Consider the following 26,005-nt stretch of genomic DNA (forward strand, 5'->3'; position numbering starts at 1 on the left):
AACTTAAAAAAAAGAAAAATATGCAGGTTTTTTTTTTTGCAGTACGCGAGCCTCTCACTGCTGTGGCCTCTCGTGTTGCGGAGCACAGGCTCCAGACGTGAAGGCTCAGCGGCCATGGCTCACGGGCCCAGCTGCTCCGCGGCATGTGGGATCCTCCCAGACCGGGGCACAAACCCGCGTCCCCTGCATCGGCAGGCGGACTCTCAACCACTGCGCCACCAGGGAAGCCCTACTCAGGTTTGTTTTTTTAAAAAAAGAAGCATTTCCCCAGCAAGTGCCAGTGCAGAGAGCCAAGCCGGCTATATTCTCCTTCCTACCTGGGTGGGGCTCCTGGATTCCATCATGCTCTTCATCTTATCTGTGGAGAGACCCAGCTTCCTCCTCTGCAAACCCTGCCTGGTCAATGCTTAGAGGTAACTACGACTGATCGAGATCTCCTACCTGCTCAGAAGAAACCCAGCAGCAGTCCTCCCAAGGCTCTGCCCCTTCCTTAACCTGCAAGTTGTCCCAGGTCCTGTCTTCTCAGAGTGACGTCACCCCATCCCATTAGCTTTCGGCTAAATGGCTTGGCCCTCGCTCTCTGGTCCCATGCAATCTCCCCTGCCTCGTACCCACCTTTTCTCACTGCCCCCAATGCTCTCAAGAGATCTCAATGAACGAATCAATAGCCTTATCAAAGAAAAGACATATCATGGAGACTACAGGGCTTTTCGTCCTTGGAGAAGTAAATTAAATAAATCCAATAATATTTGTTCCTTAGTCTATGTTGGTCTTCGGATATTACACTCCTTATTTTGATGATAAGCTTCCAAGAATTTTTCAATTATGGCAATTTCAGCTGATTTCCATTCCCAAAGAACCCCCGTCTAAATCTACCAAGAAGAATAGATACACCACATTTCTTTAAAATATGCATGTTTGGCAACTCAAAAGGGTACCATCTGCTTCACATAATTTCTGCATGAAGTTTCTGAAAAGCCTACACAACATATATGATCCACTCCTGCTGCAACAGGAGCCAAAACATTCCACTGCTATTGTACAAATCGACTCAGGTTAACTGTGGCTGAAATTGGCCATGGACCTTGCAACGATCAACTCCCTTAGAACACGGCTCACCAATTAAAATATACATATTTAATCAAAGTCATGCTAGAGAGGAAAGATAAACATGAAAATGACATCACCCTCAAGAATCATTTTTGAGCCCTGGGAAAAGCAAGTAGAGAACTGGCAAGAAAAGCAAATTGGGACTCTTTCAAAATGAAGCAAAGGAGAAGGCAAAATAAAGTCGGAATAATTAAAACAAGAAGGGAATGATGATGGGAGTGGAGGGAACCCAGCGAGGGGAGCAAGCACTGTTTCCCTGGTGAGGAATTACAATGCGGCACATGGCAGAATGCCTAACAACCTGTAAACAGAAAACACTATGTCCCCATCGGAGTAAACACATCAAGGCCATTCCTCGCCAGCACTGTAAACTCTGGATAGAGGAGTTCGCTGGTGTGTGCCAGACGGTGAGGCATGACCAGAAGTGACTTTGGGGTATGCAAGTCTCCTGAATTACAAAGTAAGAATGTATTCCACAGCGAGTCCCTTCCCAGGTCACCAGGATGAATCAGAATTGTTAAGTGATTGGAGATCCTCCAGAAAACACACAACCCAATTGCAGATGCAGACAAAACGTTTTTAGTGTTCTGTCCAGGGCTGCAGAAATGTTGCACACCAGCATACGTAAATTCCCTAGACTTACAGCTCAGAGCAGAGGTTGGCAAATGTTTTCTGTAAAGGACCAGAGAGCAATATTACAGGCTTTGTGCTCTATGTTGTCTCTTGTCATAACTATTCAATTCTGCTTTACGCCATAGACAGCATGCACGAAAATGAGCCTGGGTGTGTGTTCCAATAAAACTTTATTTACGGACACTGAAATTTTAATCATATGTAATTATTCGGTGTCACAAAATAGAATTCTTTTGATTTTTTTCAGCCATTACAAAATGTAAAAATCATTCTTAGCTCACAGGTTGTACAAAAAAAAAAAAGAAAATAGGTAATGGGCTATATTTGACTCACAGGCCAGTTTGCCAACTCCTGATTTAGAGCTTCTATTTAATAGAGGCTAAATAGGTGACATATGGTTCAAATGAATGATAAAGACACCTTGGATTTATTCGAAGACTAAAATCATGAGGAAGAGACTGGAGGGTAGCACCGGATTTATCTCATGCAATGGTGACAAGTACTGTACTGCGTTTGTCTTGGAATCACTCAAGGCCTGTCCTTGAGTCCTTACAAGACCACTTGCCAGCTGTATGACCTTGAGCAAGTTTTACTTAACCTTGCCAAGCCTAATTTCCTCCCTTGTAAAAGGAGAAATAAGACTAGCACCTTCTTTTTTTCCAATAATCATTTTTTTAATTGAGGTATAGTTAATTTACAATGTTGTGTTAGCTTCAGGTGTACAGCAAAGTGATTCAGATGTGTGTGTGTGTGTGTGTGTGTGTGTTGTCTGTATTCTTTTTCAGATTCTTTTCCATTATAGGTTAGTACCTTCTTGGTAGAGGTATCAAGGAGATGAAATGAGATGCTGTCTCTAAAAATACTTTGCACAGTACCCAGCACTTCTACCAAATGCGGCTAATTAGCATTATGATTATGCTCATGGAATGATTAGTTGATTGACTATAAAACATTCTTCCTGGATATGAAGATAACATTTCCTGGATGTGAAGAAGTCCCGACTCCTAATTTATGAAAGTCAAAGCTCAAAACAAAGTAGATGCCAGAGGCAAATATCAAACTAATACAATAAAAGAATATTTTAATTTTGGTGCAACCAACACCCCAATGATTCAGCTATTAGGAGTCTGGAAACCTCCAATTTCTATAAAAGTTGTAAGCTTGAATTCATGAGAAAAGAATGTAAGCATAAACAGTCATTCAGTCACTCAACAAGCACTTCTAAAGACTTCCAGGACAGCCTACCTGCCTGGGTTGTAGAAGTGGTAGCCACTGACCAAGCCTGCCTCTGCTTCTGCTTCCCGTCTCCATCCCTCACCCCATGACAAACAGAGTGGCCAGCTGTGGATGGTCAAATAGCTTCTATCTCCCGCTGCTCAACCCTGGCCCCAGTCAGCACCAAACAGACAATTGCAGCAGCAGCAGCAGGTGACAAGGAAGATGGTGGACGGCTGCCGGCCTGTGTGCTGGACTATGGTACAGGGTATTGCTATTAAGGAGTCAGCAAAAAGAAAGGATGAGAAAGCTGAAAGGAGGGTGATGAAAGGTGTTGATGACCTAGACTTCTTCATTGCTGATGAAGCAACAGAAAAACCTTCATATGCAAAAAAGTGGCCAATCCGCCATGGCATTGTTGAAGAATGGGACTTGATGAAAAGGTTTATGGATCAAATGATCTTTAAATATTTAAGAGCAGAACCTGAAGACCATTTTTTTTTGACTGAACCTCCACTGAATACTCCAGAAAACAGGGAATATACTGCTGAAATAATGTTCTAGGCTTGTACATTTCTGCACAGGCCATTCTTGCCTTAGCTGCATCCTGGACCTCAAGACAAGTAGGAAAACAATCTGTTGATAGACAGTGGCAACAGTGTCACCCATGCCGCCCCTGTGGCTGAAGGGTATGTGACTGGCAGCTGTGTTAAGCACATTCCAAACACAGGATGAAAAAGAACATATTTTATTCAGCAACTGCTGAGAGATGGAGAAGTAAGAATCCTTCAGAGCAATCTTTGGAAACTTTAAAGGAAACTTTAAACTTTAAACTATAGTTATGCCTGCCCAGATTTAGTGAAAGAATTTAACCAAGTATGACACAGATGGAGCAAAGTGGATTAAACAGTATACTGGAATCAGTGCTATCTCAAAGAAAGAATTTTCCATTAGTGTTCGTTATTGAGAAATTCTTGGGACCTGAAATTTTTTTATCTAGAGTTTGCTAATCCAGGTTTTACTCAAACTATCTCAGAAGTTGTAGATAAAGTAATTCACAACTGTCCTACTGATGTCAGACGTCCTCTCTACAAAAATATCGTCCTCTCTGGAGGCTCAACCATGTTCAGGGACATCGGACATCACTTGCAAAGAGATTTGAAAAGAACTGTAGATGCCAGGCTGAAATTAAGTGAGGAACTGAGTGGTGGTAGATTGACACGAAAACCTATCAATGTACAAGTCATTACACCCAAAATGCAGTCACAGGCAATTTGGTTTGGAGGATCCATGCTGGCTTCCACACCTGAATTCTACCATGCATGCCACACCAGAAAGGATTACGAAGAAATTGGGCTCAGCATTTGTCATCACTATTCAGTGTTTGGAATCATGTAAAATTGACTTCATAGTTATTGGGGTTAGGGAGATGAGGAAGAAATCATCTTTCTGATTGCCTTTTTTGCCTGGATGGCTGGTTTTGAGATTTTAAACTTGACTTGAAATAACAGGACCACACTCAATTACACAGGAATATTTTAGTAAGTTTATCAACATGGGGAATGTAAAGGAGAGCCAAAATGATTAAATGTTTTTCTTCAGATTCAGTATTTGAATCGTATGTGTAACAAAAAGAAGCGGGGGTTCGTTCTTTCTGTGCCCTGACAGGTTCTATACTATTGAATGAGCCAAGATCTGATGGGGTTTATCGGTACACTATAAATGTACCGATAAACATACATGACGCTTGAATTGAACACTTCTAAGCGTAAGATGCAAGAGCTTGCTTATATTTCATGCTTTTTATCCTTTGAGGGAAAAAGTCATGGGGAAACTAGTATTTGAGGGGAAAAGTGACCACGTAAAGGACAAATGCAAAAAGTAGCCTATGACACATGGCATAGACACGCACACTCATGGGATTCCAGTTATTAGGAAGAGCCTCCATGCCCTGTGCCCCCCAGTGTTTTTCTTTGCAAGTGCTTTTGGAACGAAGAAGTTATTACCTTAGATTAACTGATACCTGCTAGTGCTTTCTGTTTAACTCTCATTCTGTTTCTTGCGGTAAAAACAGGACTGTTGGACCAGTATTGCAGTTCTATAGGGTCATTTCTTATTAAAAAAATTAATCATTTAATTGGTCATTTTTGAAGCCTAACACCATTCTAATAAAGGCACAAATTTCTTCTGAATACTTGTTTCAAGTTCTTTTTAAGTTAATAAATCTATTTTCTTCAAACCTCTGCAACAGTTCTTGAAAATCCAACAACTGTAGCAAACTGACTTTTTATGTGTTCTAAACAAATAATTGTTAACTTTTAATATGTCAAGTGCTTTCATTTTGATAACTGGATCTCCACTTGATATTTTCATTTGTATAACTCATTTGCAGTCTGAAAAGTTTTTTTTTTAGTTCCAGTCTCTGACATATCATGGAAAGTTAATTTTCATTGCATTTAAAGATATCTGGATCATGAAAAAAAAGTGATGAAAATAAATTAAAACTAAATTAGCTTTAAAATTTTTAATAAAAAAGTAGACTTCTGTGTGAGAAGCAGCTTGCAATGTCTGGTAGAAGGGCCTAAAAAGTAACCAAAATGATTTCAATACAACAAAGGTGACATTATTGATGTGTGTACACCCAGGGTTCAGGGAGCAGTGATGGCAAGCAATATCTTTGGAGAAGAAGGAGGAAGAATAAAAGGAAGCTGGGTGAACTAGTTCTCCAGGCTCTGAAGATGGGGAAGAATTTTCCAGGCAGAAGTAACAGAACAGGCAAAGGACAGAATGAGCCCAAAGCTGCTGGAGAACAGATGTTGAGCGTTGCTAGAAAGAGCTGAAACCATCACACTCCAACTTAAAGAACTGAGAGTCTACCCTACGCCTGTAGGGACTCCATGGCAAGGCCTGGAAGGGGAATGACAAAGTCATACTTATACTAGTGGCAACCAGGTACGGTGTTCACTTAGGCAAGAGCCATAAGCCCCCGTGGAACAGGGGAATGTGGTGGGCATGGAGAGGAAGGGGTGAATGGGAGAAATATTTAGGAGGCAGAATCTACACAGGACTTACTGACTGCATGTTGAGGCTGGGAGGAATGAAGAAGAGAGGAGAAACTGAAATAAGAAGCCATAAAAGATAGCCAAGAAGCAAGAAATGATGGTAGATTCCAGGAGAGGTGGGTGGCACGGTCTGCTGATCTACAATAATTGTCGGGGCAAAACGGATGTCAGCTTCAAAGCCAAAACAGCCAGGGAACAGGGAGAGAAAAGCAAGCAAGGAAAACAGGCACATCTTATGCACACTGTCAAGCATGTGCAAATAAGTGGGAGACAGTGGCCAACAGCCAAAGCAACAGGCAGCATACACTGCTGTATCAGACATTCACTGGATACGTCCTACATGTTCCTTAGGTAGTTCCTGGACACTTGGTACACACAATAAAATACATATAAACAAACAGATTCAAATGTGATTTAATACTGCATTTTAACCAGCTCTCTTTTTAAAGTAATTATGGTGGCAAACAAAAATATTGCATACCTTTTCTCTTTATTCCACAGAGGAATTAATTTATCAGACTCTGCATTAGTTAATTCATTCTTTTTTTTTTTTTTTTTAATGATTTCTACCTCCATAGTGCTTAGGAATCATTTGGGTAGTATATATATCTCACTTTAGTTATATTTTTTTGTCCTTATTGAATTTTGTTACAATATTGCTTCTGTTTTATGTTTTGGTTTTTTGGCTGCGAGGCAGGTGGGATCTTAGCTCCTTGACCAGGGATAGAACCCGCACCCCCTGCAATGGAAGGCGAAGTCTTAACCACGGAAGTCCCAGTTAATTCATTCTTGAGCAATCACGTTCATCACACAGGAAGGCACAACAAATGGAGGGGACTTCATAATTGCTGAGGTCAAGCCCTCACTCTAAGATGAGAAAGCTCTGTGACCTTGAGGCCATCCCTTTACGTCTCTGGGCCTCCTCTCATTTGATAACACTTCTGAATGAGACTTCAGGCCAAACGCTGGGACACAGGGAGGAATTGGGTCCAGACACTTTTCAAGGGCTGTTCATCTTTTCTCATTTGTTAAAACGGTGAAAATAGCCACTACTTGAGCAAGTGGCTGTGAAGATTACATACATGTAAGTTCCTCCTTACAGTCTGTACAAACTAAAAATGTTCAATAAATGGAAACACCCATGAAGAACCTTTAATATTGGTTTCATTATTGCCGTTTAGAGATGAGGAAACCAACGTCAAGGAGAGTGAAGTTACTCTCCCAGTCACACTTCTTGGCAAACGTGGGAAACGTAGTTTTCGCAAACCCAGATGCTACTCTTCGCAGTACTCCCTGCTACCTCCCCTGACAGTGAGCCCCCGGTCCCCCGATTAGTCACCACAGCCAGCTGGTGAGGCTCGTAGCCCCCCCCATTTTGGCACAACCACTGTTCAAATACAGGCCTCCAGTCTCTGCACTTCCCAGTTCCTTCCACTAACAGCCATAGAGGTTCAGTTCCTGGAAGTTCAGCTTCAAGACACAGTGGAATGGAGTTGAATGAAAGGTACATTTAATATACCTGATTTAACAATGCCCACGCAGGCGGAAAAGAAAAAAAGACAAAAGAAATTCCTTTATTTTCTCAGTTGCTCCTACACCCGCTTCTACTCCTTCAAAATAAACCTGGGCCTCCATCCACTGTCCCCCAGGAAAGAAATCCACCGCTGAAAATCAGGAAAAATAAAAGTGAGTTATGGGGGCTTCCCTGGTGGCGCGGTGGTTGACAGTCTGCCTGCCGATGCAGAGGACGCGGGTTCGTGCCCCGGTCCGGGAGGATCCCACATGCCGCGGAGCGGCTGGGCCCGTGAGCCATGGCCTCTGAGCCTGCGCGTCCGGAGCCTGTGCTCTGCAACGGGAGAGGCTGCAACAGTGAGAGGCCCGTGTACCGCAAAAAAAAAAAAAAAAAAAGTGAGTTATGGGCTTTGAGCTCCCAAGGGTCTAAGTCTTTGCTATTTATGGCCAAATTACGGAATCGTATAGGTCGTTTCGCTCTGAAATTTCTGCATTACGTGCTGTTAACACTACTCCTAGTCCTGGATGTCGTGCCATCCTATTGAGAACTCAACCCTTGAAGAGACATGACCACGAGGTTTAGACAACGATTCAGTCTTTTCTTGGAAAAAGCACTTCATCTAAGACATCAATTTGAATAGCAGGGATCCAGGATAAATAAAATTCAAGGATGTTGTTTAACTTTTGTTAAGCAGATTTTACGAGTTACATAAAATTTATCAAATTCTGTCTTAAGATACATAACTTTTACTTATGAGGTCTGAAGGCTCAATGAGAGCACCAGGGAAGAGCTCCCATCTGCCTTAGACTATTCTAGACACTACCTATTCTTGCATTCTCTTCTCAAAATAGTCCCAAATAGGTCACTATGAGCAAAGGGCTCGCTCCCCCTCATTTCTTGCCCATGTTCCCACAGTCGTGTGAGGCTGCCCACTCACTTCAAAGCCTGCCTTCTACTGCTCTGCCCACTCAGCACTGTTGAATTCGTATCATGACTAGACAGCTCTCTGCCCTCACACCTGATCATTCCACAGTTCCCACATTACGCTGGCCAAGCTCCTTCGAAGAGAGCCTAACACAACAGCACATGGGCGAATGCTCAACTCGGTTCCATCCAATCTGCCTTCCAACAAGGTTTCCAGGAACAGTCCCAGGCGAAAAGCCAAGAGCTGTCTCTACAGAAACCATATTTATCTCCTGAGCAAGTACTGGCAACACCACAGGCGACCAGGAATCATCCTTCTACTATTCAAACCGGAGGAGATGTCAACCTGCCTATGAACCGTTTCAGCAATATGTGCTAGTCTAAGACGTTCAAAAAAACGTCGCCAACCATTTGGCAATGGACCATGGTAATTCATCACATGTGTTTCTTTTGGCCTGCAGAGGTTTTTAAAACTTTAAATTAATTGCCAATATTTCAAAACTAGGAAACTTCATTTAAAACATCTGGATTTTGCACATTCCTCCCCCAACATCAAGAGCATCCAGGCAGACAACACATTGGAGTTCAACAGAAGCAGCCATCCAGGTTCCAATGCTGACAACTTGCTGAATGTTCATTCAACATCAGCAGATGGTTCCATGCAGTGTTCACAAGGCTTAGGATGCCATAAGGGACAACCAGGACAAGAAACGACCAGACAGTCATACCTGCTAGGAAGGGATTTTATCTGGGTAACTCAAAGGACTTCTGATTCAGGGAAATGGAGTACATATACTTTTCTCTATTCCTCCCACTAACTACCACCAAAATCCTGGGCATTATATATAACACAAACCCAAGAAGGCCCTAACATGTGGAAAGAAGGAGGCACACTGAGTAGGCACCTCAGGGCCCAAGAAATGACACAGTGGTGAGCTTCCTGAGTTTTTTTTTTCCCTCATACATCCAAGACTTGGAGCTGAGATAGCAGCAACCTGGAAATACCAACAGATGCAGGAAAATAAACAAATAAGTAACCTCAATAAAGGCCTACTCTCTCCAGCCAAAGGATCATGCAAGGAGCAGTCTAGCAAGACAGAAGTGTTTAGATCATACCTGCTCTACTCCAGCTCTACTCCAAACGCCCCAGAAAGAGCTGTGACCCCTACCCCCATCCACACTAGCAAAGGATGAGTGGAATGGGGGAACTTGCACCTCTGCCAAGTTGTAATGAGGTGACCCCCACCCCCGCAATCTCTCTTCCCCTGGATGGTGCCAGAGAAAGTCAAGTAGGAAGCCAGTACTTTCATCCCCACCAGGTAGCAACAAGCTCCACCCTGCACACACCTCCAATGTCAGTGGACAACATGTGGGGGAGCCTGGACCTCCACTCCCACAAGTAAGGCACCCTCTCACCCTCCTTCCTGGGCTGTATCAGAGGAGGCCTCGTGGAGAATCAGGACTTCTACCACCACCCTGTGGTAATGAGGCCACCCCCGCCCATGGTGTGAGTTGAGGCCACATGGGAAACAGCTACAAGGCATTTCTACCTATCCCAGCCAGAGAGGTATCAGCGCAAGCCTACTGAGGTGTCAGAACTCCCGCTCCCACACAGCAATAAGGAGGCACAAACCCTGAATGTCAACAGTCTAAGTGAGAAACTTGGACATTTACCCCCACTGGGAAGTAACAAGGCAATGCCACCACCTTTCCTTGCCAAGGCAGTGGGAAAGAAAGCCAGTAAAAACAGACTATTTAAATAAGATCCAGAGTCTCATAAAATAATACCTAAAATGCCAGAGTTTCAATTTAAAAAATCCTACCGTCATGAGAGTATGGCCAAGATGGCGGAGTAGAAAGACACTGAGCTCACCTCCTCCCACGGACACACCAAAATTACAACTATTTACAGAGCAACTATGGATGAGAATGACCTGAAGACTATCAAAAAAGGTTTTCCACAACTAAAGATACAAAGAAGGAGCCACAGTGAGACAGGTGGGAGGGGCAGAGACATGGTACAGTCAAGACTCACACCCCCAGCTAGGCAACCCACAAACAGGAGGATAATTATAACTGCAAAGATTTTACCCTAGGGGTGAGGGGTCTGAGCCCCACATTGGGTTCCCCAGCCTGGGGGTCCTGCACTGGGAATACAAGCCCCAGAACAACTGGTTTGCATACAGAAGAGCCAGAGGGCTACAGAAAACAGACTCCACTCTTAAATGGCTCATGCAAAATTTCACATGTCCTGAGATGCAATGCAGAGGTAATAATTTGAAAGGAGCCTGGGTCAGACCCACTTTCTGACCTTGGAGAGACTCCCAGAGAAGCAGGAGGCAACTAGGATTCCCTTTGGGGGCACAGATGCTGGCAAGCACCAGGTTGGAGCCCTCCTTCTAGCCTATTAGCACTGGGGCTTACCCACCCACCAGCCAGCTGGTACCAGCCCCGGGACCCCCAGGGCCCTCAGCCAGCCATGCCAGGACCTGGCCCCACCTACCAGCAGGCCAGCAGCATCCACACGAGGCAGGGCCTGGAAGCCAACCAGCCCAGGGGACAGTCCCACCTACAAGTGTACCCACAGTAGTCAGCCCTGTCTCAAGAGAAGCGCCCACTCAGTCCACACAGAAGGCACTGCTAGAGCATATAGCTTTGGTGGCCAGAAGGGAGTGTGCTGCTGAGCCCCATAGGACATCTCCCACCTAAGGCCCTTTCTCTGGATCAGGAAAAATAACCAGCCTACCTAATACGCAGAAATAAAAATAGTCAGGCAAAATGAGGTGACAGAGGAATATGTTCCAAATGAAGAAACAAGATAAAACCCCAGAAGAAGAACGAAGTGAAGTGGAGATAAGCAATCTACCCGATAAAGAGTTCAAGGTAATGATCATAAAGATGCCCAGTGAACTTGGGAGGAGAATGGATGGGCACAGTGAGAAGTTTAACAAAGAGCTGGAAAATATAGAGAAGAACCAAACAAAGCTGAAGAATACAACAACTGAAATAAAAAATATACTAGAAATAATCAACAGGTGAAACGATACAAAGGAGCGGATCACCAAACTGGCAGACAGAATAGTGGAAATCACCCAAGCTGAAAAGAAAAAAAAAATTTTGTTTCAATGAGGATAGTTTAAGAGACCTCTGAGACAATATCAAGCATACTAACATTCACATTATAAGGGTCTCAAAAGGAGAAGAGAGAGAGAAAGGAACAGACAACTTATTTGAAGAGATAATAGCTGAAAAACATCCCTAACCTGGGAAAGGAAACAGACATCCAGGTCCATGAATCACAAAGAGTCCCAAACAAGATGAACCCAAAGAGATCCACAGCAAGACACATTATAATTAAAATGGAAAAAATTAAAGACAGAGAGAATCTTAAAAGCAGCAAGGAAAAGCAACAAGTTACATAAAAGGGAACTCACATAACACTTGTCAGCTACCTTGCAGCAGAAACTCTGCAAGCCAGAAGGGAGTGGCATAATATATTTAAAGTGATGAAAGGAAAAAACCTAAAACCAAGAATACTCTACCAGGCAAGGCTATCACTCAGATTTGAAGGAGATACAGAGAGTTTTACAGACAAGGAAAAGATAAAAGAGTTCAGCATCACTGAACTGGCTTTACAAGAAATTTTAAAGGGACTTCTCTAAGCAGAAAAGACCACAACTAGAAATATGAAAATTATGAAAGGAAATATGTCAATGGTAAAGGCAAATATACAATAAAGGTAGTAGATCAGCCACTTTGTAGGAAGGTTAAAAGACAAAAGTAGTAAAATCATCTATATCCACAATAAGTAGGTAAAAGATGAACAAAAAGATGTAAATGTGAAGTCATAAACATTAAATGTGGGGCGAGGGGGAGTAAAAATGCAGGGTTGTTAGAATGCATTCAAACTTAAGAGATCACCAACTTAAAATAATCATGTATATACACATATATATGTGTTGTTATATAGAAACCTTGGGGTAACCACAAACCAAAAATCTGTAATAAAAACACAAAAAAGAGAAAGGAATCCAGACATAATAATAGAACAGTTATCAAATCATAAGGGAAAAAAGCAAACGAAGAAGAAAGGGACACAAAAGAACTACAAAAAAAAAACAGAAAACAATTAACAAAATGGCAGTAAGTACATAGCTACTCAATAATTTCTTTAAATGTAAATGGACTAAATGCTCCAATCAAAAGATATAGAGTGGTTGAATGGATATAAAAATATAACCCATATATATATTGCCTACAAGAGACTCACTTCAGATCTAGAGACACACACAGCCTGAAAGTGAAGTGATGGAAAGAGTTACTCCATGCAAATGGAAATAAAAAAGAAAGCTGGGGAAGAAATACTTGGACCAAAATAGACTTTAAAACAAAGACTGTAACATGAGATAAAGAAGGACATTACAGAATGATAAAGGGATCAATTCAACAAGAAGATATAACACTTGTGTGTGTGTGTGTGTGTGTGTGTATCCCCAACACAGAAGCAACTAAATACATAAAGCAAATATTAACAAACAAAAAGGGAGAAATTGATAGTAACACAATAATAGTAGGGGACTTTAACAACCCACTTACATCAATGGACAGATCATCCAGACAGAAAATCAATAGCAGCAAGAGTAGCACCACTAAACTCAATCCCTGGGAACTATACTCAACATCTCAATATCAAGCTGAGCTTTGAACTGTATCTGTCAGCATATGTAGTTTACCTCAATTTAGTTTATGCATCTCTTAGCAAGATGTGTGCTAAGGTAACTGCATCTCTACTTTACTCCATTTCGGCTTATGAAAGGTTTCATAGGAACATTCTACTTTGGATAGTGGGAGAAACCTGTACAGTCAAAAATGTTATACATAGAATTCTAAAAAAATTCAAGTAACACACAAGAAGGCAAGGAAAAAAAGACAAGAAACAGAAAACAAACAAACAAAAAAAAGGTAGCCTTTAGCCCTAACATATAATTACATTAAATGTAAATGGTCTAAAAACACCAATTAAAAGACATATTGGTGCAGTGAATTACCATGACCCAACTATATGCTGTCCACAAGAAACTCAGTTCAAGTAAAGCAATATACGCAGGTTAAAAGTAAAAGAATGAAAAAATACATATCATGCAAACATTAACCAAAAGAAAGCAGGAGTAGCTATATTAATATCAGATAAAGTAGACTTCAGGGCACATAAAATTAGCAGAGACAGAGAGGGACATTAAATAATGATAATGAGTTTAAAAGGGTAAATCTACCAAGTAGACATAGAAACCCTAAATGTGTATTTACCAAACACTTGAACTGCAAATTATGCAATGGTAAAACTGACAGCAATGAAAGAAAATATAGACAATAGATATAATTATAGATAATTATATTTGGAGACTTCTCTCAACAATTAAAAGAACTAGACAGAAAACCAATAAGTATATTGAATTCAACAACACTATTGACCAATAGGATCTAATCAATATTTACAGAATATTCCACCCAACAACAGCATATACACACTATTTTCATGTGCCTTCAGAACATATAACAAAATAGACCACATTTTGAGCCATAAAATAAACCTCACAAAATTTTTAAAAGTCAAAATCGTATAGAATGTATTCTCTAATGACATTGGGATCAACCTAGAAATCAAAAACAGGGTTAAACAGGAAAAATTACAAACACCATAAACAAGCGTGGATCAAAGAAAAGTCTCAAGGGAAGTCAAAATGTACACTGAATGAATGAAAATTAAAATACAACATATCAAAATTAGTGAAATACAACTAAAACAGTGTTGAGAGGAAAATATGTAGCCTTCACTGCATACGTTAGAAAACAGAAAAGGTTTCCAATCAATAGTCTGCTTCCCTCAAGAACCTATAAAGAGAACAAAATAAACCCAAGCAAGTAAAAGGAAGGAAATAATAAAATAAGAGCAGAAATCAATGAAATTGAAATGGCAAAACATTGGGGAAAATGAAATAATGACCTGGTTCTTTGAAAAGATCAATATAACTCACAAACCTCTAGCAAGACTGACAAAGATAAAGGGAGAAGGCATGAAATTACCAATATCAAAAGTCAAAGAGACCCTATACACATGTAATAAGGGAATTGATGATAATGATGAATAGGGGAATACTATGAATAACTCTCCACACATAAGTCTGGTATGTGTGGAGAGTTATCCTAAATGAAATGGACCAATCCTTAAAAAACACAAACTAACAAAACTCCCAAATGAGAAATCTCCAAGCCCAGATGTTTTCACTGGAAAATTCTACTAAATGTCTAAAAAAGAATTAACATCAATTTTACATAATCTCTTCCAGAAAACAGAAGAGTAAGCACTTCCCAATTCATTTTATTAAAGTAGTATTACCTGATACTAAAACTAGACAAACACAGTACGAAAAATAAAGACCAATTATCCCAAAAATCCATGGCAAAACATTAGCAAATAGAATTAATTCATCAATATATAAGAAGAAATATACACCATGATCAAGTGGGTTTTATTCTAAGGACACCCAACTAGTTCAATTTTCAAAAATCAATTAATGTAATCCACCATATTAACAGGCTAAAGAAGAAAAAAAACACATAATCATATAAACTGATGTAGAAAAAGCCTTTGACAAAATTCAACACCTATTCATGATTTAAAAAACACTCAGAAATAATAGAATTAGAGAACTTCCTCAACGTGTTAAAAAGCATCCACGAAAGATTTATAGCTAACATTACTCTTAATAGTGAAAGACTGAAAGCCTTTCCGTAAGGGTGGGGAACAAGGCAAGGATTCCACTGTCAACGCTCATTCAAAAGAATGCCGGAAGTTCTAGCCAGTGAAATAGGCCAAAAGAAAAGTAAATAAACGGCATATAAAACGTAAAGAAGGAACTAAAACTGTCCCTATTTACAGGTGACATGATTGTTCACAAAAAAATTTCCAAGGAATATACCAAAAAACACAAAACAAACAACCCCCTCACAAAAAAAATCCCTCCCAGAACTAATAAATGAATTCAGCAAGTTCACAAGTGTAAATTTAATGAAGCATGTATAGGACTTCTACGCTAAAGATTCAACATAGGAGTCATGTCAATGCTCTCTAAACTGATACACAGTTTTAGTGAAATTCCTATAAAAATTCCAGAAATATTTTTTGTAGATATAGATACGATTATTCTAAAATATATATGAAAGACAGAGGAGCTACAATAGCTAAAACAATTTTGAGAAAGAAGAATAATGTGGAAAGAATCAGTCTGATTTCAAGACATCATGTAGTGACAGTCAAGACTGGGTGCTATTGGCCAAGGGATAGATCAGTGGAATAGGATAGAGAAGGCATGAATAGATCCACACAAGTATGCCCAACTGATTTTGTCAAAGGTTCAAAAACAATTCAGTGGAGGAGGGATAACCTTTTCAACAAATGGTGCTGGAGTAAAAAAACACTCATAAGCCAAAAAAAAAAAATGACCTTCAACCTAAGTCATACCCTATAAAAAATTAACTCAAAATGGACAACAGGCTTAAATGTAAAACACAAAACCGTAGAACTTTCAGAAAAAAACATAGGAAAAAATCTTCAAGATCTTGGACTAGGCAGAGTTCTTCGATACCATAAACATGATCAATAAAAGGAGAAATTCTCAAACTGCATTTCATCAAAATTTTAAAGTTTTGCTCTGTGAAAGAAGATGAAAAGACAATCTACAGACTGGGAGAAAATATTTGCAAACCATACATCCAACCAAGGAGGATACCCTAGGAAATTATAAAGAATTCTCAGAAGTCAACAGTTAAAAAAAAATGCCAATTTAAAAATGGGCTAAAGATGTGAACAGACATTTCACCTAAGAGGAGATACAGAAAGCAAATAAGTACATGAAGAGTTGTTCAACCATTAGCAATTAGTGAAATGCAAAGTAAAACACAATGACGTAACTCCATACATCTAATAGAATGGCTAGAATAAAAAATAGACAATAAATCCGAGAGAGGATGTGGAAAAGTTGGAACCCTCATACATTACTGGTAGGAATATAAAATGATAGTCCCTCTAGAAAAGAGGGAAAGTTTCCTAAAATACTAAACATGTAACTACCACGTGATCTAACAACTGCACTCCTAAGCATTCAACCCAGAGAAATGCAAAGTTATGTTCACATAAAAACCTGTACATAAATATTTATAGCAGCTTTATTCCTAAGAGCCAAACTGGAAACAATCCCGATGTCCTTCAACAGGTAAATGGTTAAACAAACCGATATCTGTAATAAAAAGGAGAAAACTATTGGACTTCCCTGGTAGCACAGTGGTTAAGAATCCACCTGCCAATGCAGGGGTCACAGGTTCGAGTCCTGGTCTGGGAAGATCCCACAAGCCGTGGAGCAACTAAGCCCGTGTGCCACAACTACTGAGCCTGAGCTCTAGAGCCCGGGAGCCACAACTACTGAGCCTGCACGCCACAACTACTGAAGCCCTCGTGCCTAGAGCCCATGCTCCGCAACAAGAGAAGCCACCGCAATGAGAAGCCTGTGCACCGCAACAAAGAGTAGCTCCCACTCACCGCGACTAGAGAAAGCCCACGTGCAGCAATGATGACCCAACGCAGCCAAAAATTAAAAACAATAAATAAATAAATAAATTTATTTTTTTAAAAAAGGAGCAAACTAGTGATACATACAACAACCTGGATGAACTTCTACAGTATTACGCTGAGATAAAAAATCCAAGCCAAAAGGTTACAGACTATATGGTTCCATTTATATAACACTTATGAAATGACAAAATTATAGAAAGGAGAACAAATTAGTGGTTGTCAGGCATTACAGAGCAGGTGGGGGCAGAAGAGGAGTGGGCAAGTCCTTAAAAGGGCAACATTCATGATCCTTATGGTGATGAATCTGTTCTGTATTGTGTAAATAAATGAGCTCAGCAAGGTCACAGGTGTAAATTTAACAAAGCATGTACAGGACATGTATGCTAAAAACTACAAAATCCTGATGAAATAAATCAAAGAGCAAAATACATAGAGAGATACACCATATCCATGTATTAGATAATGTAAATGTAAATATCCTGGTTGTGATAATGTACTATAGTTTTACAAGATGGAAAAATCTGGGCAAAGGGCATAAGTATCTGCATTCTTTCTCACAATTGCATGTGAATCTGCAACTATCTCAAAATAAAAAAGTTCAATTTAAAAATACATGGGATTATAAAGGAAGCCAATTGTACTGAACTCAGTCATCAAAATACCAAAATATTTATCATACAGTTTTTTAAAAGTTAAGCAGTGTGATAGAGAGGGCATATGCCTATTTGAATTGGGTGGTCAGGGAAGACTTCTCTGGCAAAGTGGCCTGTAATCTGTGCTATGATCTAAATGACAATAAGGAAACACTTTGCAAAGATCTAGAGGAAAGGCATGCAAGGCGGAGGAAACAGCTCTGGCAAAGGCCCAACGAAAAGAAGACCTTAGCACATCAAAGGAACAAAGAGAGGCCAGCGTGGCTGAACAGCAGCAGGAGAGGGAAGGGAGAGGCCAAGTTATGTGAGGCTTCACAGGCCAGAGGAGGAAGTTGGGCTTTTATTCTAAAAGCAACTGGAAGCCACTGAAGCACTGAAGACTTGTAAGCAGTCTAAATTACATTAACAGAATGACATAGTCTGAGATACATTTTTAGAAGAGCATTCAGGTCACTGTGGGTAAATGGATTGTACCTGGTAGGAAGAAAGGTCTGGAAATTGGTGAGGAGGCTCCAGTAACCATGCGAGCAAGAGGTGATAGAACAAGGATAGTAATAGCAGAGCCAGAAAGAGGTAAAGTGAATGAGGGATACATTTTTAAAGTAGAACCAAGAGGAAGTACTTTCTGATGAATTAGAGATAAGAGAAAGAAAAAAATCAAAGATGAATCTTGTTTTTGTCTTACTTTACTTGAGCAGTTGAACAACTGACTGAAATAGAAACCACCAGCAGGAAAACAGGTTGGGGTGATGAAAAGTAAAGAGTTCAGGTTTGGACATCTTAAATTTGACAACCTTTTAAATATCCAAGAGGTGAGGTGATGTAGGCAGTTAGACTTATGAGTTTGTTATGGGTCTGTGTTCAGGAGGAGTGTCTGGGCTAGAAATATAATTTAGAGAGCAATGAACATATAGATCATGTATAATTCCATGAGGCTGGACAAAACACCTTGGCAGAGTGCAAGGCTAAGAAAAAGGGGAATTACTCCAAGCCAGAGCCCTGGGGCACTCTAGGACTTAAGTTTTCAAGGGGACAAGAAGGAGCCATTAAAGGAGATCTGAGGCAACAGGCACTAAAGCCAGAGGAAAACCACACAAGTGTAGAAGGAGTTGTAAGCAGAGAATGGTCCGCTGGGTCAAAGGCTGCTGAGAATCAGACGGGGAAGTGCCCATCCAATTTGGCAACTTGGAGGTAGGCCAATCACCACCTAGGTAAGGTGGTCTCAGACAGATGGAGAGGAAAGTCAACTGGAATGGGTTGAGAAGAGAATGGGAGATGAGAAAGTAGAAACGGGGCAACAAAAAACTTTCTCAGTACATTTTGCTGGGAAGGGGAGAGAAGAAATAGGATGGAGGTGAAGCGGGATCTCGGACCAAGGAAGGATTTTTTTCCTTTCTTTTTTATCAGATAGGCGATACTGTTTTATCAGATAGGCGATAGTTAGGGGAACCACTGACTGAAACCGCCCACCCTGGCCAGGCCCAATAGTAACCACTTGCATGAGTTATCTTACAACAGGAGGTCCTGGTAAGGAACATGGAACTAACAAGCCACCACCAACTGGAAGAATTCAGGAAAGGTCAAAAGGAGAGAGGAGACACCAGTCCATATGTCCTTCCAACCTCCCAGAAACCCCCTCGCTGGAATCTATCTTGGCTGAGCGATGCGCTCACCACCAGGAAGGACCCTGAGTCAGAATGATTGGCCAGAGAAAACCCAGAAACTAACCCCATCCAGTAAAACCCGAGATAGCAAGCCACGTGGCAGAGCAGTACCTCCAGGTTCTCTTACCCTCTGCTCTCCACCCAGGCGCCCCTTCCCAATAAAGTCTCCAGCTTTGTCAGCATGTGTGTCTCCTCCAACAATTCATTTCTGAGGGTTAGAAAAGAGCCCACTCTCGGGCCGTGGAAGGGGTCGCCCTTCCTGCAGCAGTACTAGAGAGCATTCCATATGCCGATGGAAATGATCCAGGAAAGAAGAAAATATAGTGCAGAAGAGAGATGCAACAGGAGCAAAATCCCTGAGAAAATGAGAGGAGACAGGGTCCAAAGCAGAGTGCAGAGACCAGCCAGGTGTACCCTGTCCTTGTTACACTGGGAGAAACAGAGGAGCACCCACGCATTAGCTGACAGGTCCCTCCAGACTTCTGAACTGTGGCCCATAAGGAAGAAAGAACACAGACGTAGATGAGGAGATATGACTCAGATATCAGGTTCATGAGTAGGGAGTACCCAAGTCATCCAGCCTGAAATAGCAGCAGCTTCTACCACTGACAGGATGATTCGATCAGGCAAAGCACTTGGTGACATCAGTGTTTGAGAAAGATTTAGCCAATGCCGGTGGGAAAGACACCATCATCCAATGAATTACAAAGTCAGAAGGAACAACACTGGGCTCAGGAAAGTCACTGCTGCTGGTGCTGCGGTAAAAACATGGGATGACCCTGGGAATTGCAAGGGAAGAGCTCATCCGGAAGGCATCTCACAGAAGAACTCCAAGAGTTAGAATTGCAACAACGCCTTCTCAATCATCCCCAGCGCTTCCTCCAGCCCCTTCCCCCCAACTCAACACTTTCCCAGGTTTCTAGTGAAAAAGAAAATCTAGCTATCCACATTCGGCTGATGTAGACTCTCCAGAATAAATTCACTTATAATTTAGCCAAATAAAATCGTGTATCAGTTCTGTTTATCAGCAGTTTTATTTTCTGGGTAAAGCATGACAATGATAGCGTCCCCCAAATACACATGATACACCCCCACACACACTTAACGCTGGGAAATATAACTTATAGTCAGTTTGTTAGGAAAGTTGAAAAATGAATCTGAAAAGAATAGTACATACACACACAAAAAAAATCCCTGCTTTTAAATGCATTTTTAATCAAATTCCAAGTGATAGCCTCAATTACAGTTACTTTAGAGAAAAGGCATCGGTGGTAAGAAATGCTTGGATTATACTGTGTTCTTCAGGTATTAAAAAAATTAAAACTAATTTAGTTTGAGCATCTACTCTAGCACCCTGAGTTAAAAATATATGGATAACACATAGATTTATGGATTAATTTATCAAGCAGTCTATGTGGAAAGGAGCAAGCAGGTTTTAGCTTAATATATTTTCTGATGCATCTAAGTAAAAAAAATTAATCATTATGGATTTTGCAAAGTGCATTTTTCTTTATCTCTAAGGAGAAAGTGAAACAAGAGACATTCACTGCCTCCCTAGAGATTCTCATAATTTGCAAAGAATATCCTTCTCTGAAGTGTTTACCCCTAAAGGGTCAGCCTGTGCATTTAGTCATTACAGGGAGAATGTTTTGGCCCCTTATGACCACTCATCATTTTTCTGATTAATGCATCAAAAGAGAAGGGGGGGAAGGTTACAAAAAAAACTTTGTTAGGGGCTCCCCATTCCCTACTGTGTTCCTGGGTCACATGAAAGGGCACTGCTACATAAGGGCAAAAAGAAGTAAATTTAACATGAAGCCCACAAGTGTCATCACCATCTTGTGTCATCGCCAGCTGGTTAGTTAGGGGAGAGAAGAATAAGAGGAAAGAATAAAACTAAGCTTTCATGGGATGGGGAATGAGGCTCCTAGAAGTCCATAAAGGGAATAAATCTGGCTATTAGCATAGCATCCAGGTCAGCGCAAGCACAGATGTGGCCTAAGCATCCTACACCAACAATAAATGCTGTCAAGAAAATTATGATGAAACAAACATAATTAATACAAATCAATGAGTGGTGACATATTATTGTAAGTTATATTTTTATTGGTCAGGCACAATGCTTAACAAGAAACCACAATGCCATCTCTAAGCTATTTGTTTTTATCTCTAATAACTCAAGCTGCATCCCTACCAGCAGAAAAGTAAACCACTCGATTAAGAACCCTTTTCAGGGACTTGCCTGGTGGCGTAGTGGTTAAGAATCCACCTGCCAATGCAGGGGACACGGGTTAGAGCCCTGGTCCGGGAAGATCCCACATGCCGCGGAGCACTGAAGCCCGTGCACCACAACTACTGAGCCTGCACTCTAGAGCCCATGCGCCACAACTACTGAAGCTCGAGCACCTACAGTCCATGCTCCACAAGAAGAGAAGTCACCGCAATGAGAAGCCCGCACACTGCAATGAAGAGTAGCCCCCGCTTGCTGCTAGAGAAAGCCCATGTGCAGCAACGAAGACCCAATGCAGCCAAAAATAAATAAATAAATAAAATTTTATTTAAAAAAAAATACACCATTTAAAAACAAAGAAACCTTTTCAAGAGAAGAAAGGTATTTAATTACGATCTTGAGACACCTGGGTTATAATCCCAAATGCTGAAGGAAAGGATTAATTAAATCTCGTTATTCACTCAACTTGTACTCTTCTCATTTTACTTGATTTCCTCCTCTTTCCTGTTAGTCTCCACATGTTGCCAAAATGATGCAGAATCCCTGGGGTTTACAATTCTTCGTTCTCTGTAAAGTAAGGGGATTTTTTTTTTCCTGCAGAGATAGGTAAGGTATCAAGAAAGGAGGACAGGTAACCAGGAAGTTATAAGCTATTTTACCTTGCCTATCATTAAGAAAAATCATCTCAATTTGTCATGGTACTGGTACCCTTATTTGTAAAAGGTCCACTTTATAATCTTTGTCTTTCTCTGGAATACTTTAAGTGAATTACTTAACAATTTCAGAACTGGGATATATTATATAGATACATATATAGATAGATATGTACTTTTGTGTGTGTGTGTGTGTGTGTGTGTGTGTGTGTGTGTGGTACGCGGGCCTCTCACTGCTGTGGCCTCTCCCGTTGCGGAGCACAGGCTCCGGACGCGCAGGCTCAGCGGCCATGGCTCACGGGCCCAGCCGCTCCGCGGCATGTGGGATCTTCCCGGACCGGGGCACGAACCCATGTCCCCTGCATCGGCAGGCAGACTCTCAACCACTGCGCCACCAGGGAAGCCCGATATGTATTTTCTTGAGATATAATTTATACCATACATGTCACAACTTAAAGTATACAATTCAATGGTTTTTAGTATATTCACAAAGTTGTACAATCATCACCACAATCAATTTTAGAACAGAGACATGGCTTCTAAATCCTCTAATTCATTATACAGAGAGAAAACTAACACCCAGATGGGTTAAGTCACGTTCCCCAGGTCACAGAGCTAGTCAGTGGCAGCGTCAGTCCTGGATCCCTGGGAAGTATTAAGCCATTGACATCATCCAGACTCCCTTTCCCCTGCCTAGGAAAGTTCTTCATGAATTAAAAACTGCTGTGTAAGTGTTGTCTGAGAAGAACATCTGGCATTTTTTTTTATTGTGCTCCCTCTTATTATATTAAGCCTGGTCTAATTTCTCCACCAAATCTGTCATATTGCAAGATTTCTGAGAAAGACCCCCAGAACAGATAAAAATGTATCTATTGGGCACTTTGACCACAAAATGAAGCCCAGAGAAAATCTGTGATGTCTTTCTTTACAGATAAAGTCACAAAGGATTTCAGTTCACACACAAAAAAGGCTAAATTAGACCCTCTGCTCATTTCTTTTTTAATGGGCTGATTATGGGTAGTTAAACTAAATGACCTCATCACTAGCACATTATTTCACCAATGCCAATAACTTCCTGGGATTTCAACCATTCACTCTGGTTAGTGGTCAGAAACCAATTTCAATCATCCAAGAGCTGTGTCTTGCTCACCTCTGAGATTTGCTCCCATGAAGTCCATATCCAATAAAAGAATATTTTTCAAAAGAGGTTAGTTCCTTGCAAGTGCTAAGTAAGCCAGCAAGTACGCTGACACTGCCCTGACCACAGCTGCACTCGCCTCCAGGCTGCCCACCCCTCAGTACTGAGCTTACAGCAGCACTTGCTGACTGTTCCCACCTTTAAATGCGCCCACCTCTCTAGGTTTCCATGACACTCCTCTCTCCTGGGTTGTACTAGTTCTCTCTCTCCTTCCTGTGCTCCTCCACCCCAAAAGTTTCACTTATTTAATAAATATTTATTGAGTGGTTACTGTTTATCAAGTCCTGGCCTAAACATTGCCCCTAAATGTTGGTGCTCCCTTCAGTCTATGTGCAGCTCACTGTGCATTTTCTCACTTTTATTTGCACTTACATTTTTAAATCTCCATTTAGGCTGGAAATCCCCCCAAACTCTGTAGTTCCAGTCTTGGCCTCACCCACTGGCTCCCAGGCCAATGACATCTGAATGTCTCACAAACCTCTCAAAGTGCTCAAACCCCACAGTGAATCCACCATCGCCCTGGTCACCTAATTGGCCCCTCATCCAGGACTCCTTATCACCCCAATTGTACTGTCCACCCCAATAGCACTGTCCACCCAGTGCCCCCAGCTGGAAACTGAGCACCACCCAGTTTCTTCATGGAAGGGATGCAAGTGAGGGAACAGCACTGAGACCGACAGAAGAGAATCCTCCAATTCCAGCTGCATTTCAGGGACCAATTTGTGGAAGAAGCAGGATGAGACCTCATCTGAAATGTGAATTCTGAATCAAATCTGTAGAACAGATCCAGCAGTGCAGGTGTGGGATAGATTTTACAATGTCAGCTCTGCCATAGCTAGAAGAAACTGAAATCTTAGAATACAAATTTGCTTGTCAACAGACACACACACACACACACACACACCCCCACACACACACACACACACACCAACTCCATGCCGCCCTGCGGGTTTTCCTGTTTCCTCCGCTTAGAACTCCTATCCTTTCCACCCACACCCCCTACCACAATTCCTCCTCATACTTAATTCACAAATGACGCGACTCTTCCTCCGGGAAGCTCTCCCTGATGCCCCTACTGTATTATCTGGCATCCCCTGTGCGTGGAGGTGTGTCTAACAATATTTGTTTACGTTTCTGTCTCAGTGTCTCCCCACCAGACTGGCGGCTCTTTGCGAGCAGGAGCCTGGCGCCCAACCCCGGGCCAACACCAGGAAGACGGTGGGGAGAGGAAGGACTGCTGTGTAGCGTCCCAGCCCGGGAGCCGGACGCAGTCGGGCGGGGTCCATTTCGAGGCGCGCGCTGGGAGCGCTGCGGGACGCGCTGCGGGGCCCAGCCGAGCGCCAAGTACACAGCATCCCGGGATCCGCCGACGCCCGCGCGGCCGCCCCCAAGCGGCAGGACATGCCCCGCGGGCTCCCAACCAAACGGGAGGGAGGCCCGGCCGGCACCGCACTCTCTGTGGTCCACCTCCCGGCGCGGGTTCAGTAGAGGCACCAAGCGGAGCCTCCAGGCCTCGGGACGCCCACTCTCTCTCCTGTGCCCGAAACCCCGCGGCCCGCCACCTCTGTGCTCTCCTCCGCAGAACCTCTCAGAATTACAGTGGCTCGGGGTGGAGCTGGGGGCCGGGGGCTGGGAAGGAGGAGGCGCCAAGGAGCGGAGGAGAGAGCAGGCGGCCCCTCACTCCACCTCCGCGCCCGCCTAGGCGGGAAGAAATGGAGCCCTAAGAGAGGCCCCTAAGGGCGCCAGAGCCCCAAAGGCCCCGGAGCCTCGAAGGGCCCGCAGCTCCCTAGTCCCCCTCCCTCTCGCCTCTGTGCCTGCCTACCTGGCTGGCTTTGTGGAACTGCTTCTTCAGCCCCGCCACCGACATCTCGACGGCGCCCGGCCGGGGCTGGATGGTCTCTGGGCTCTGCCGGGCCACGCGGCCGCGACACGCTGGGGAAGCGGGCGCCGGGGCCGGTCCCCGCGCGGCTGGGCTCCCCGGGCCAGCCTCCCACGGCCACGGCCACAGCCACAGCCGCTGTCACACTCGCACACACGCGCACACGCTGATGGCAACACTGCGTTCCAAAGCCCCTGCGCAGCCCATTGGCCAAGCCGCGGCGGTATGCAAATGAGGCCGCTGGGGCCGCCCACGCTTCATTGTTGCGTGGAGACCCGGGAAGACTGGAGCTGCTGGGAAAATGGGCCTGGGAGGCTGGGCGTGGGGATGTCCTGGGGTCCGGAGAGCAGAGCCACACAGGGCTGCTTGCTGGGCGTTGGACGGGATGCATCTGGCATTACGATTGCCCTGGATGGGGAGAGAGAGATCACCTTTCTATGCTTCTGGGACTTGGTGCGAAACCTGCTTTTGCTCATAGGCAATATCGCCTCCCTCAGGCGCATTTTCGGTAGGTTTCTGGTTTTTAAAAGCGACGCTCCGAAATACGCCTAAGTGGGGAGAAATGGAACGGGACAGAGGACCTGCAGTAGGAGGAATTAGTCTGTGGGCGGCTGGTCTGTCTCTTCTTAACCCCACTCGGTA

The 26,005-nt window shown here is 42.7% G+C and overlaps 1 protein-coding gene and 1 pseudogene across 2 annotated transcripts in view; one reads left to right on the plus strand and one right to left on the minus strand.

Annotated features, from left to right (window-relative positions):
• Positions 1-25,548, minus strand: part of ADAMTSL3 (ADAMTS like 3) — a 526,198-nt gene extending 500,650 nt beyond the window's left edge. Inside the window, 1 exon segment of the mRNA XM_079912635.1 lies at positions 25,307-25,548. Within this exon segment, the coding sequence (XP_079768761.1) occupies positions 25,307-25,351 (45 nt within the window). The 5' untranslated portion in view covers positions 25,352-25,548.
• On the plus strand, positions 1,392-25,186 carry LOC307181855 (actin-related protein 3-like; annotated as a pseudogene). Its single transcript has 4 exons — positions 1,392-1,517; positions 3,136-3,647; positions 3,798-4,352; positions 24,628-25,186. The product of its transcript is annotated as an actin-related protein 3-like (transcript).
• Positions 25,549-26,005: the final 457 nt, after the last annotated feature.

The sequence above is a fragment of the Stenella coeruleoalba genome (assembly GCF_951394435.1).
Source record: "Stenella coeruleoalba genome assembly, chromosome: 2".
NCBI classification, from domain to species: Eukaryota; Metazoa; Chordata; class Mammalia; order Artiodactyla; family Delphinidae; genus Stenella; species Stenella coeruleoalba.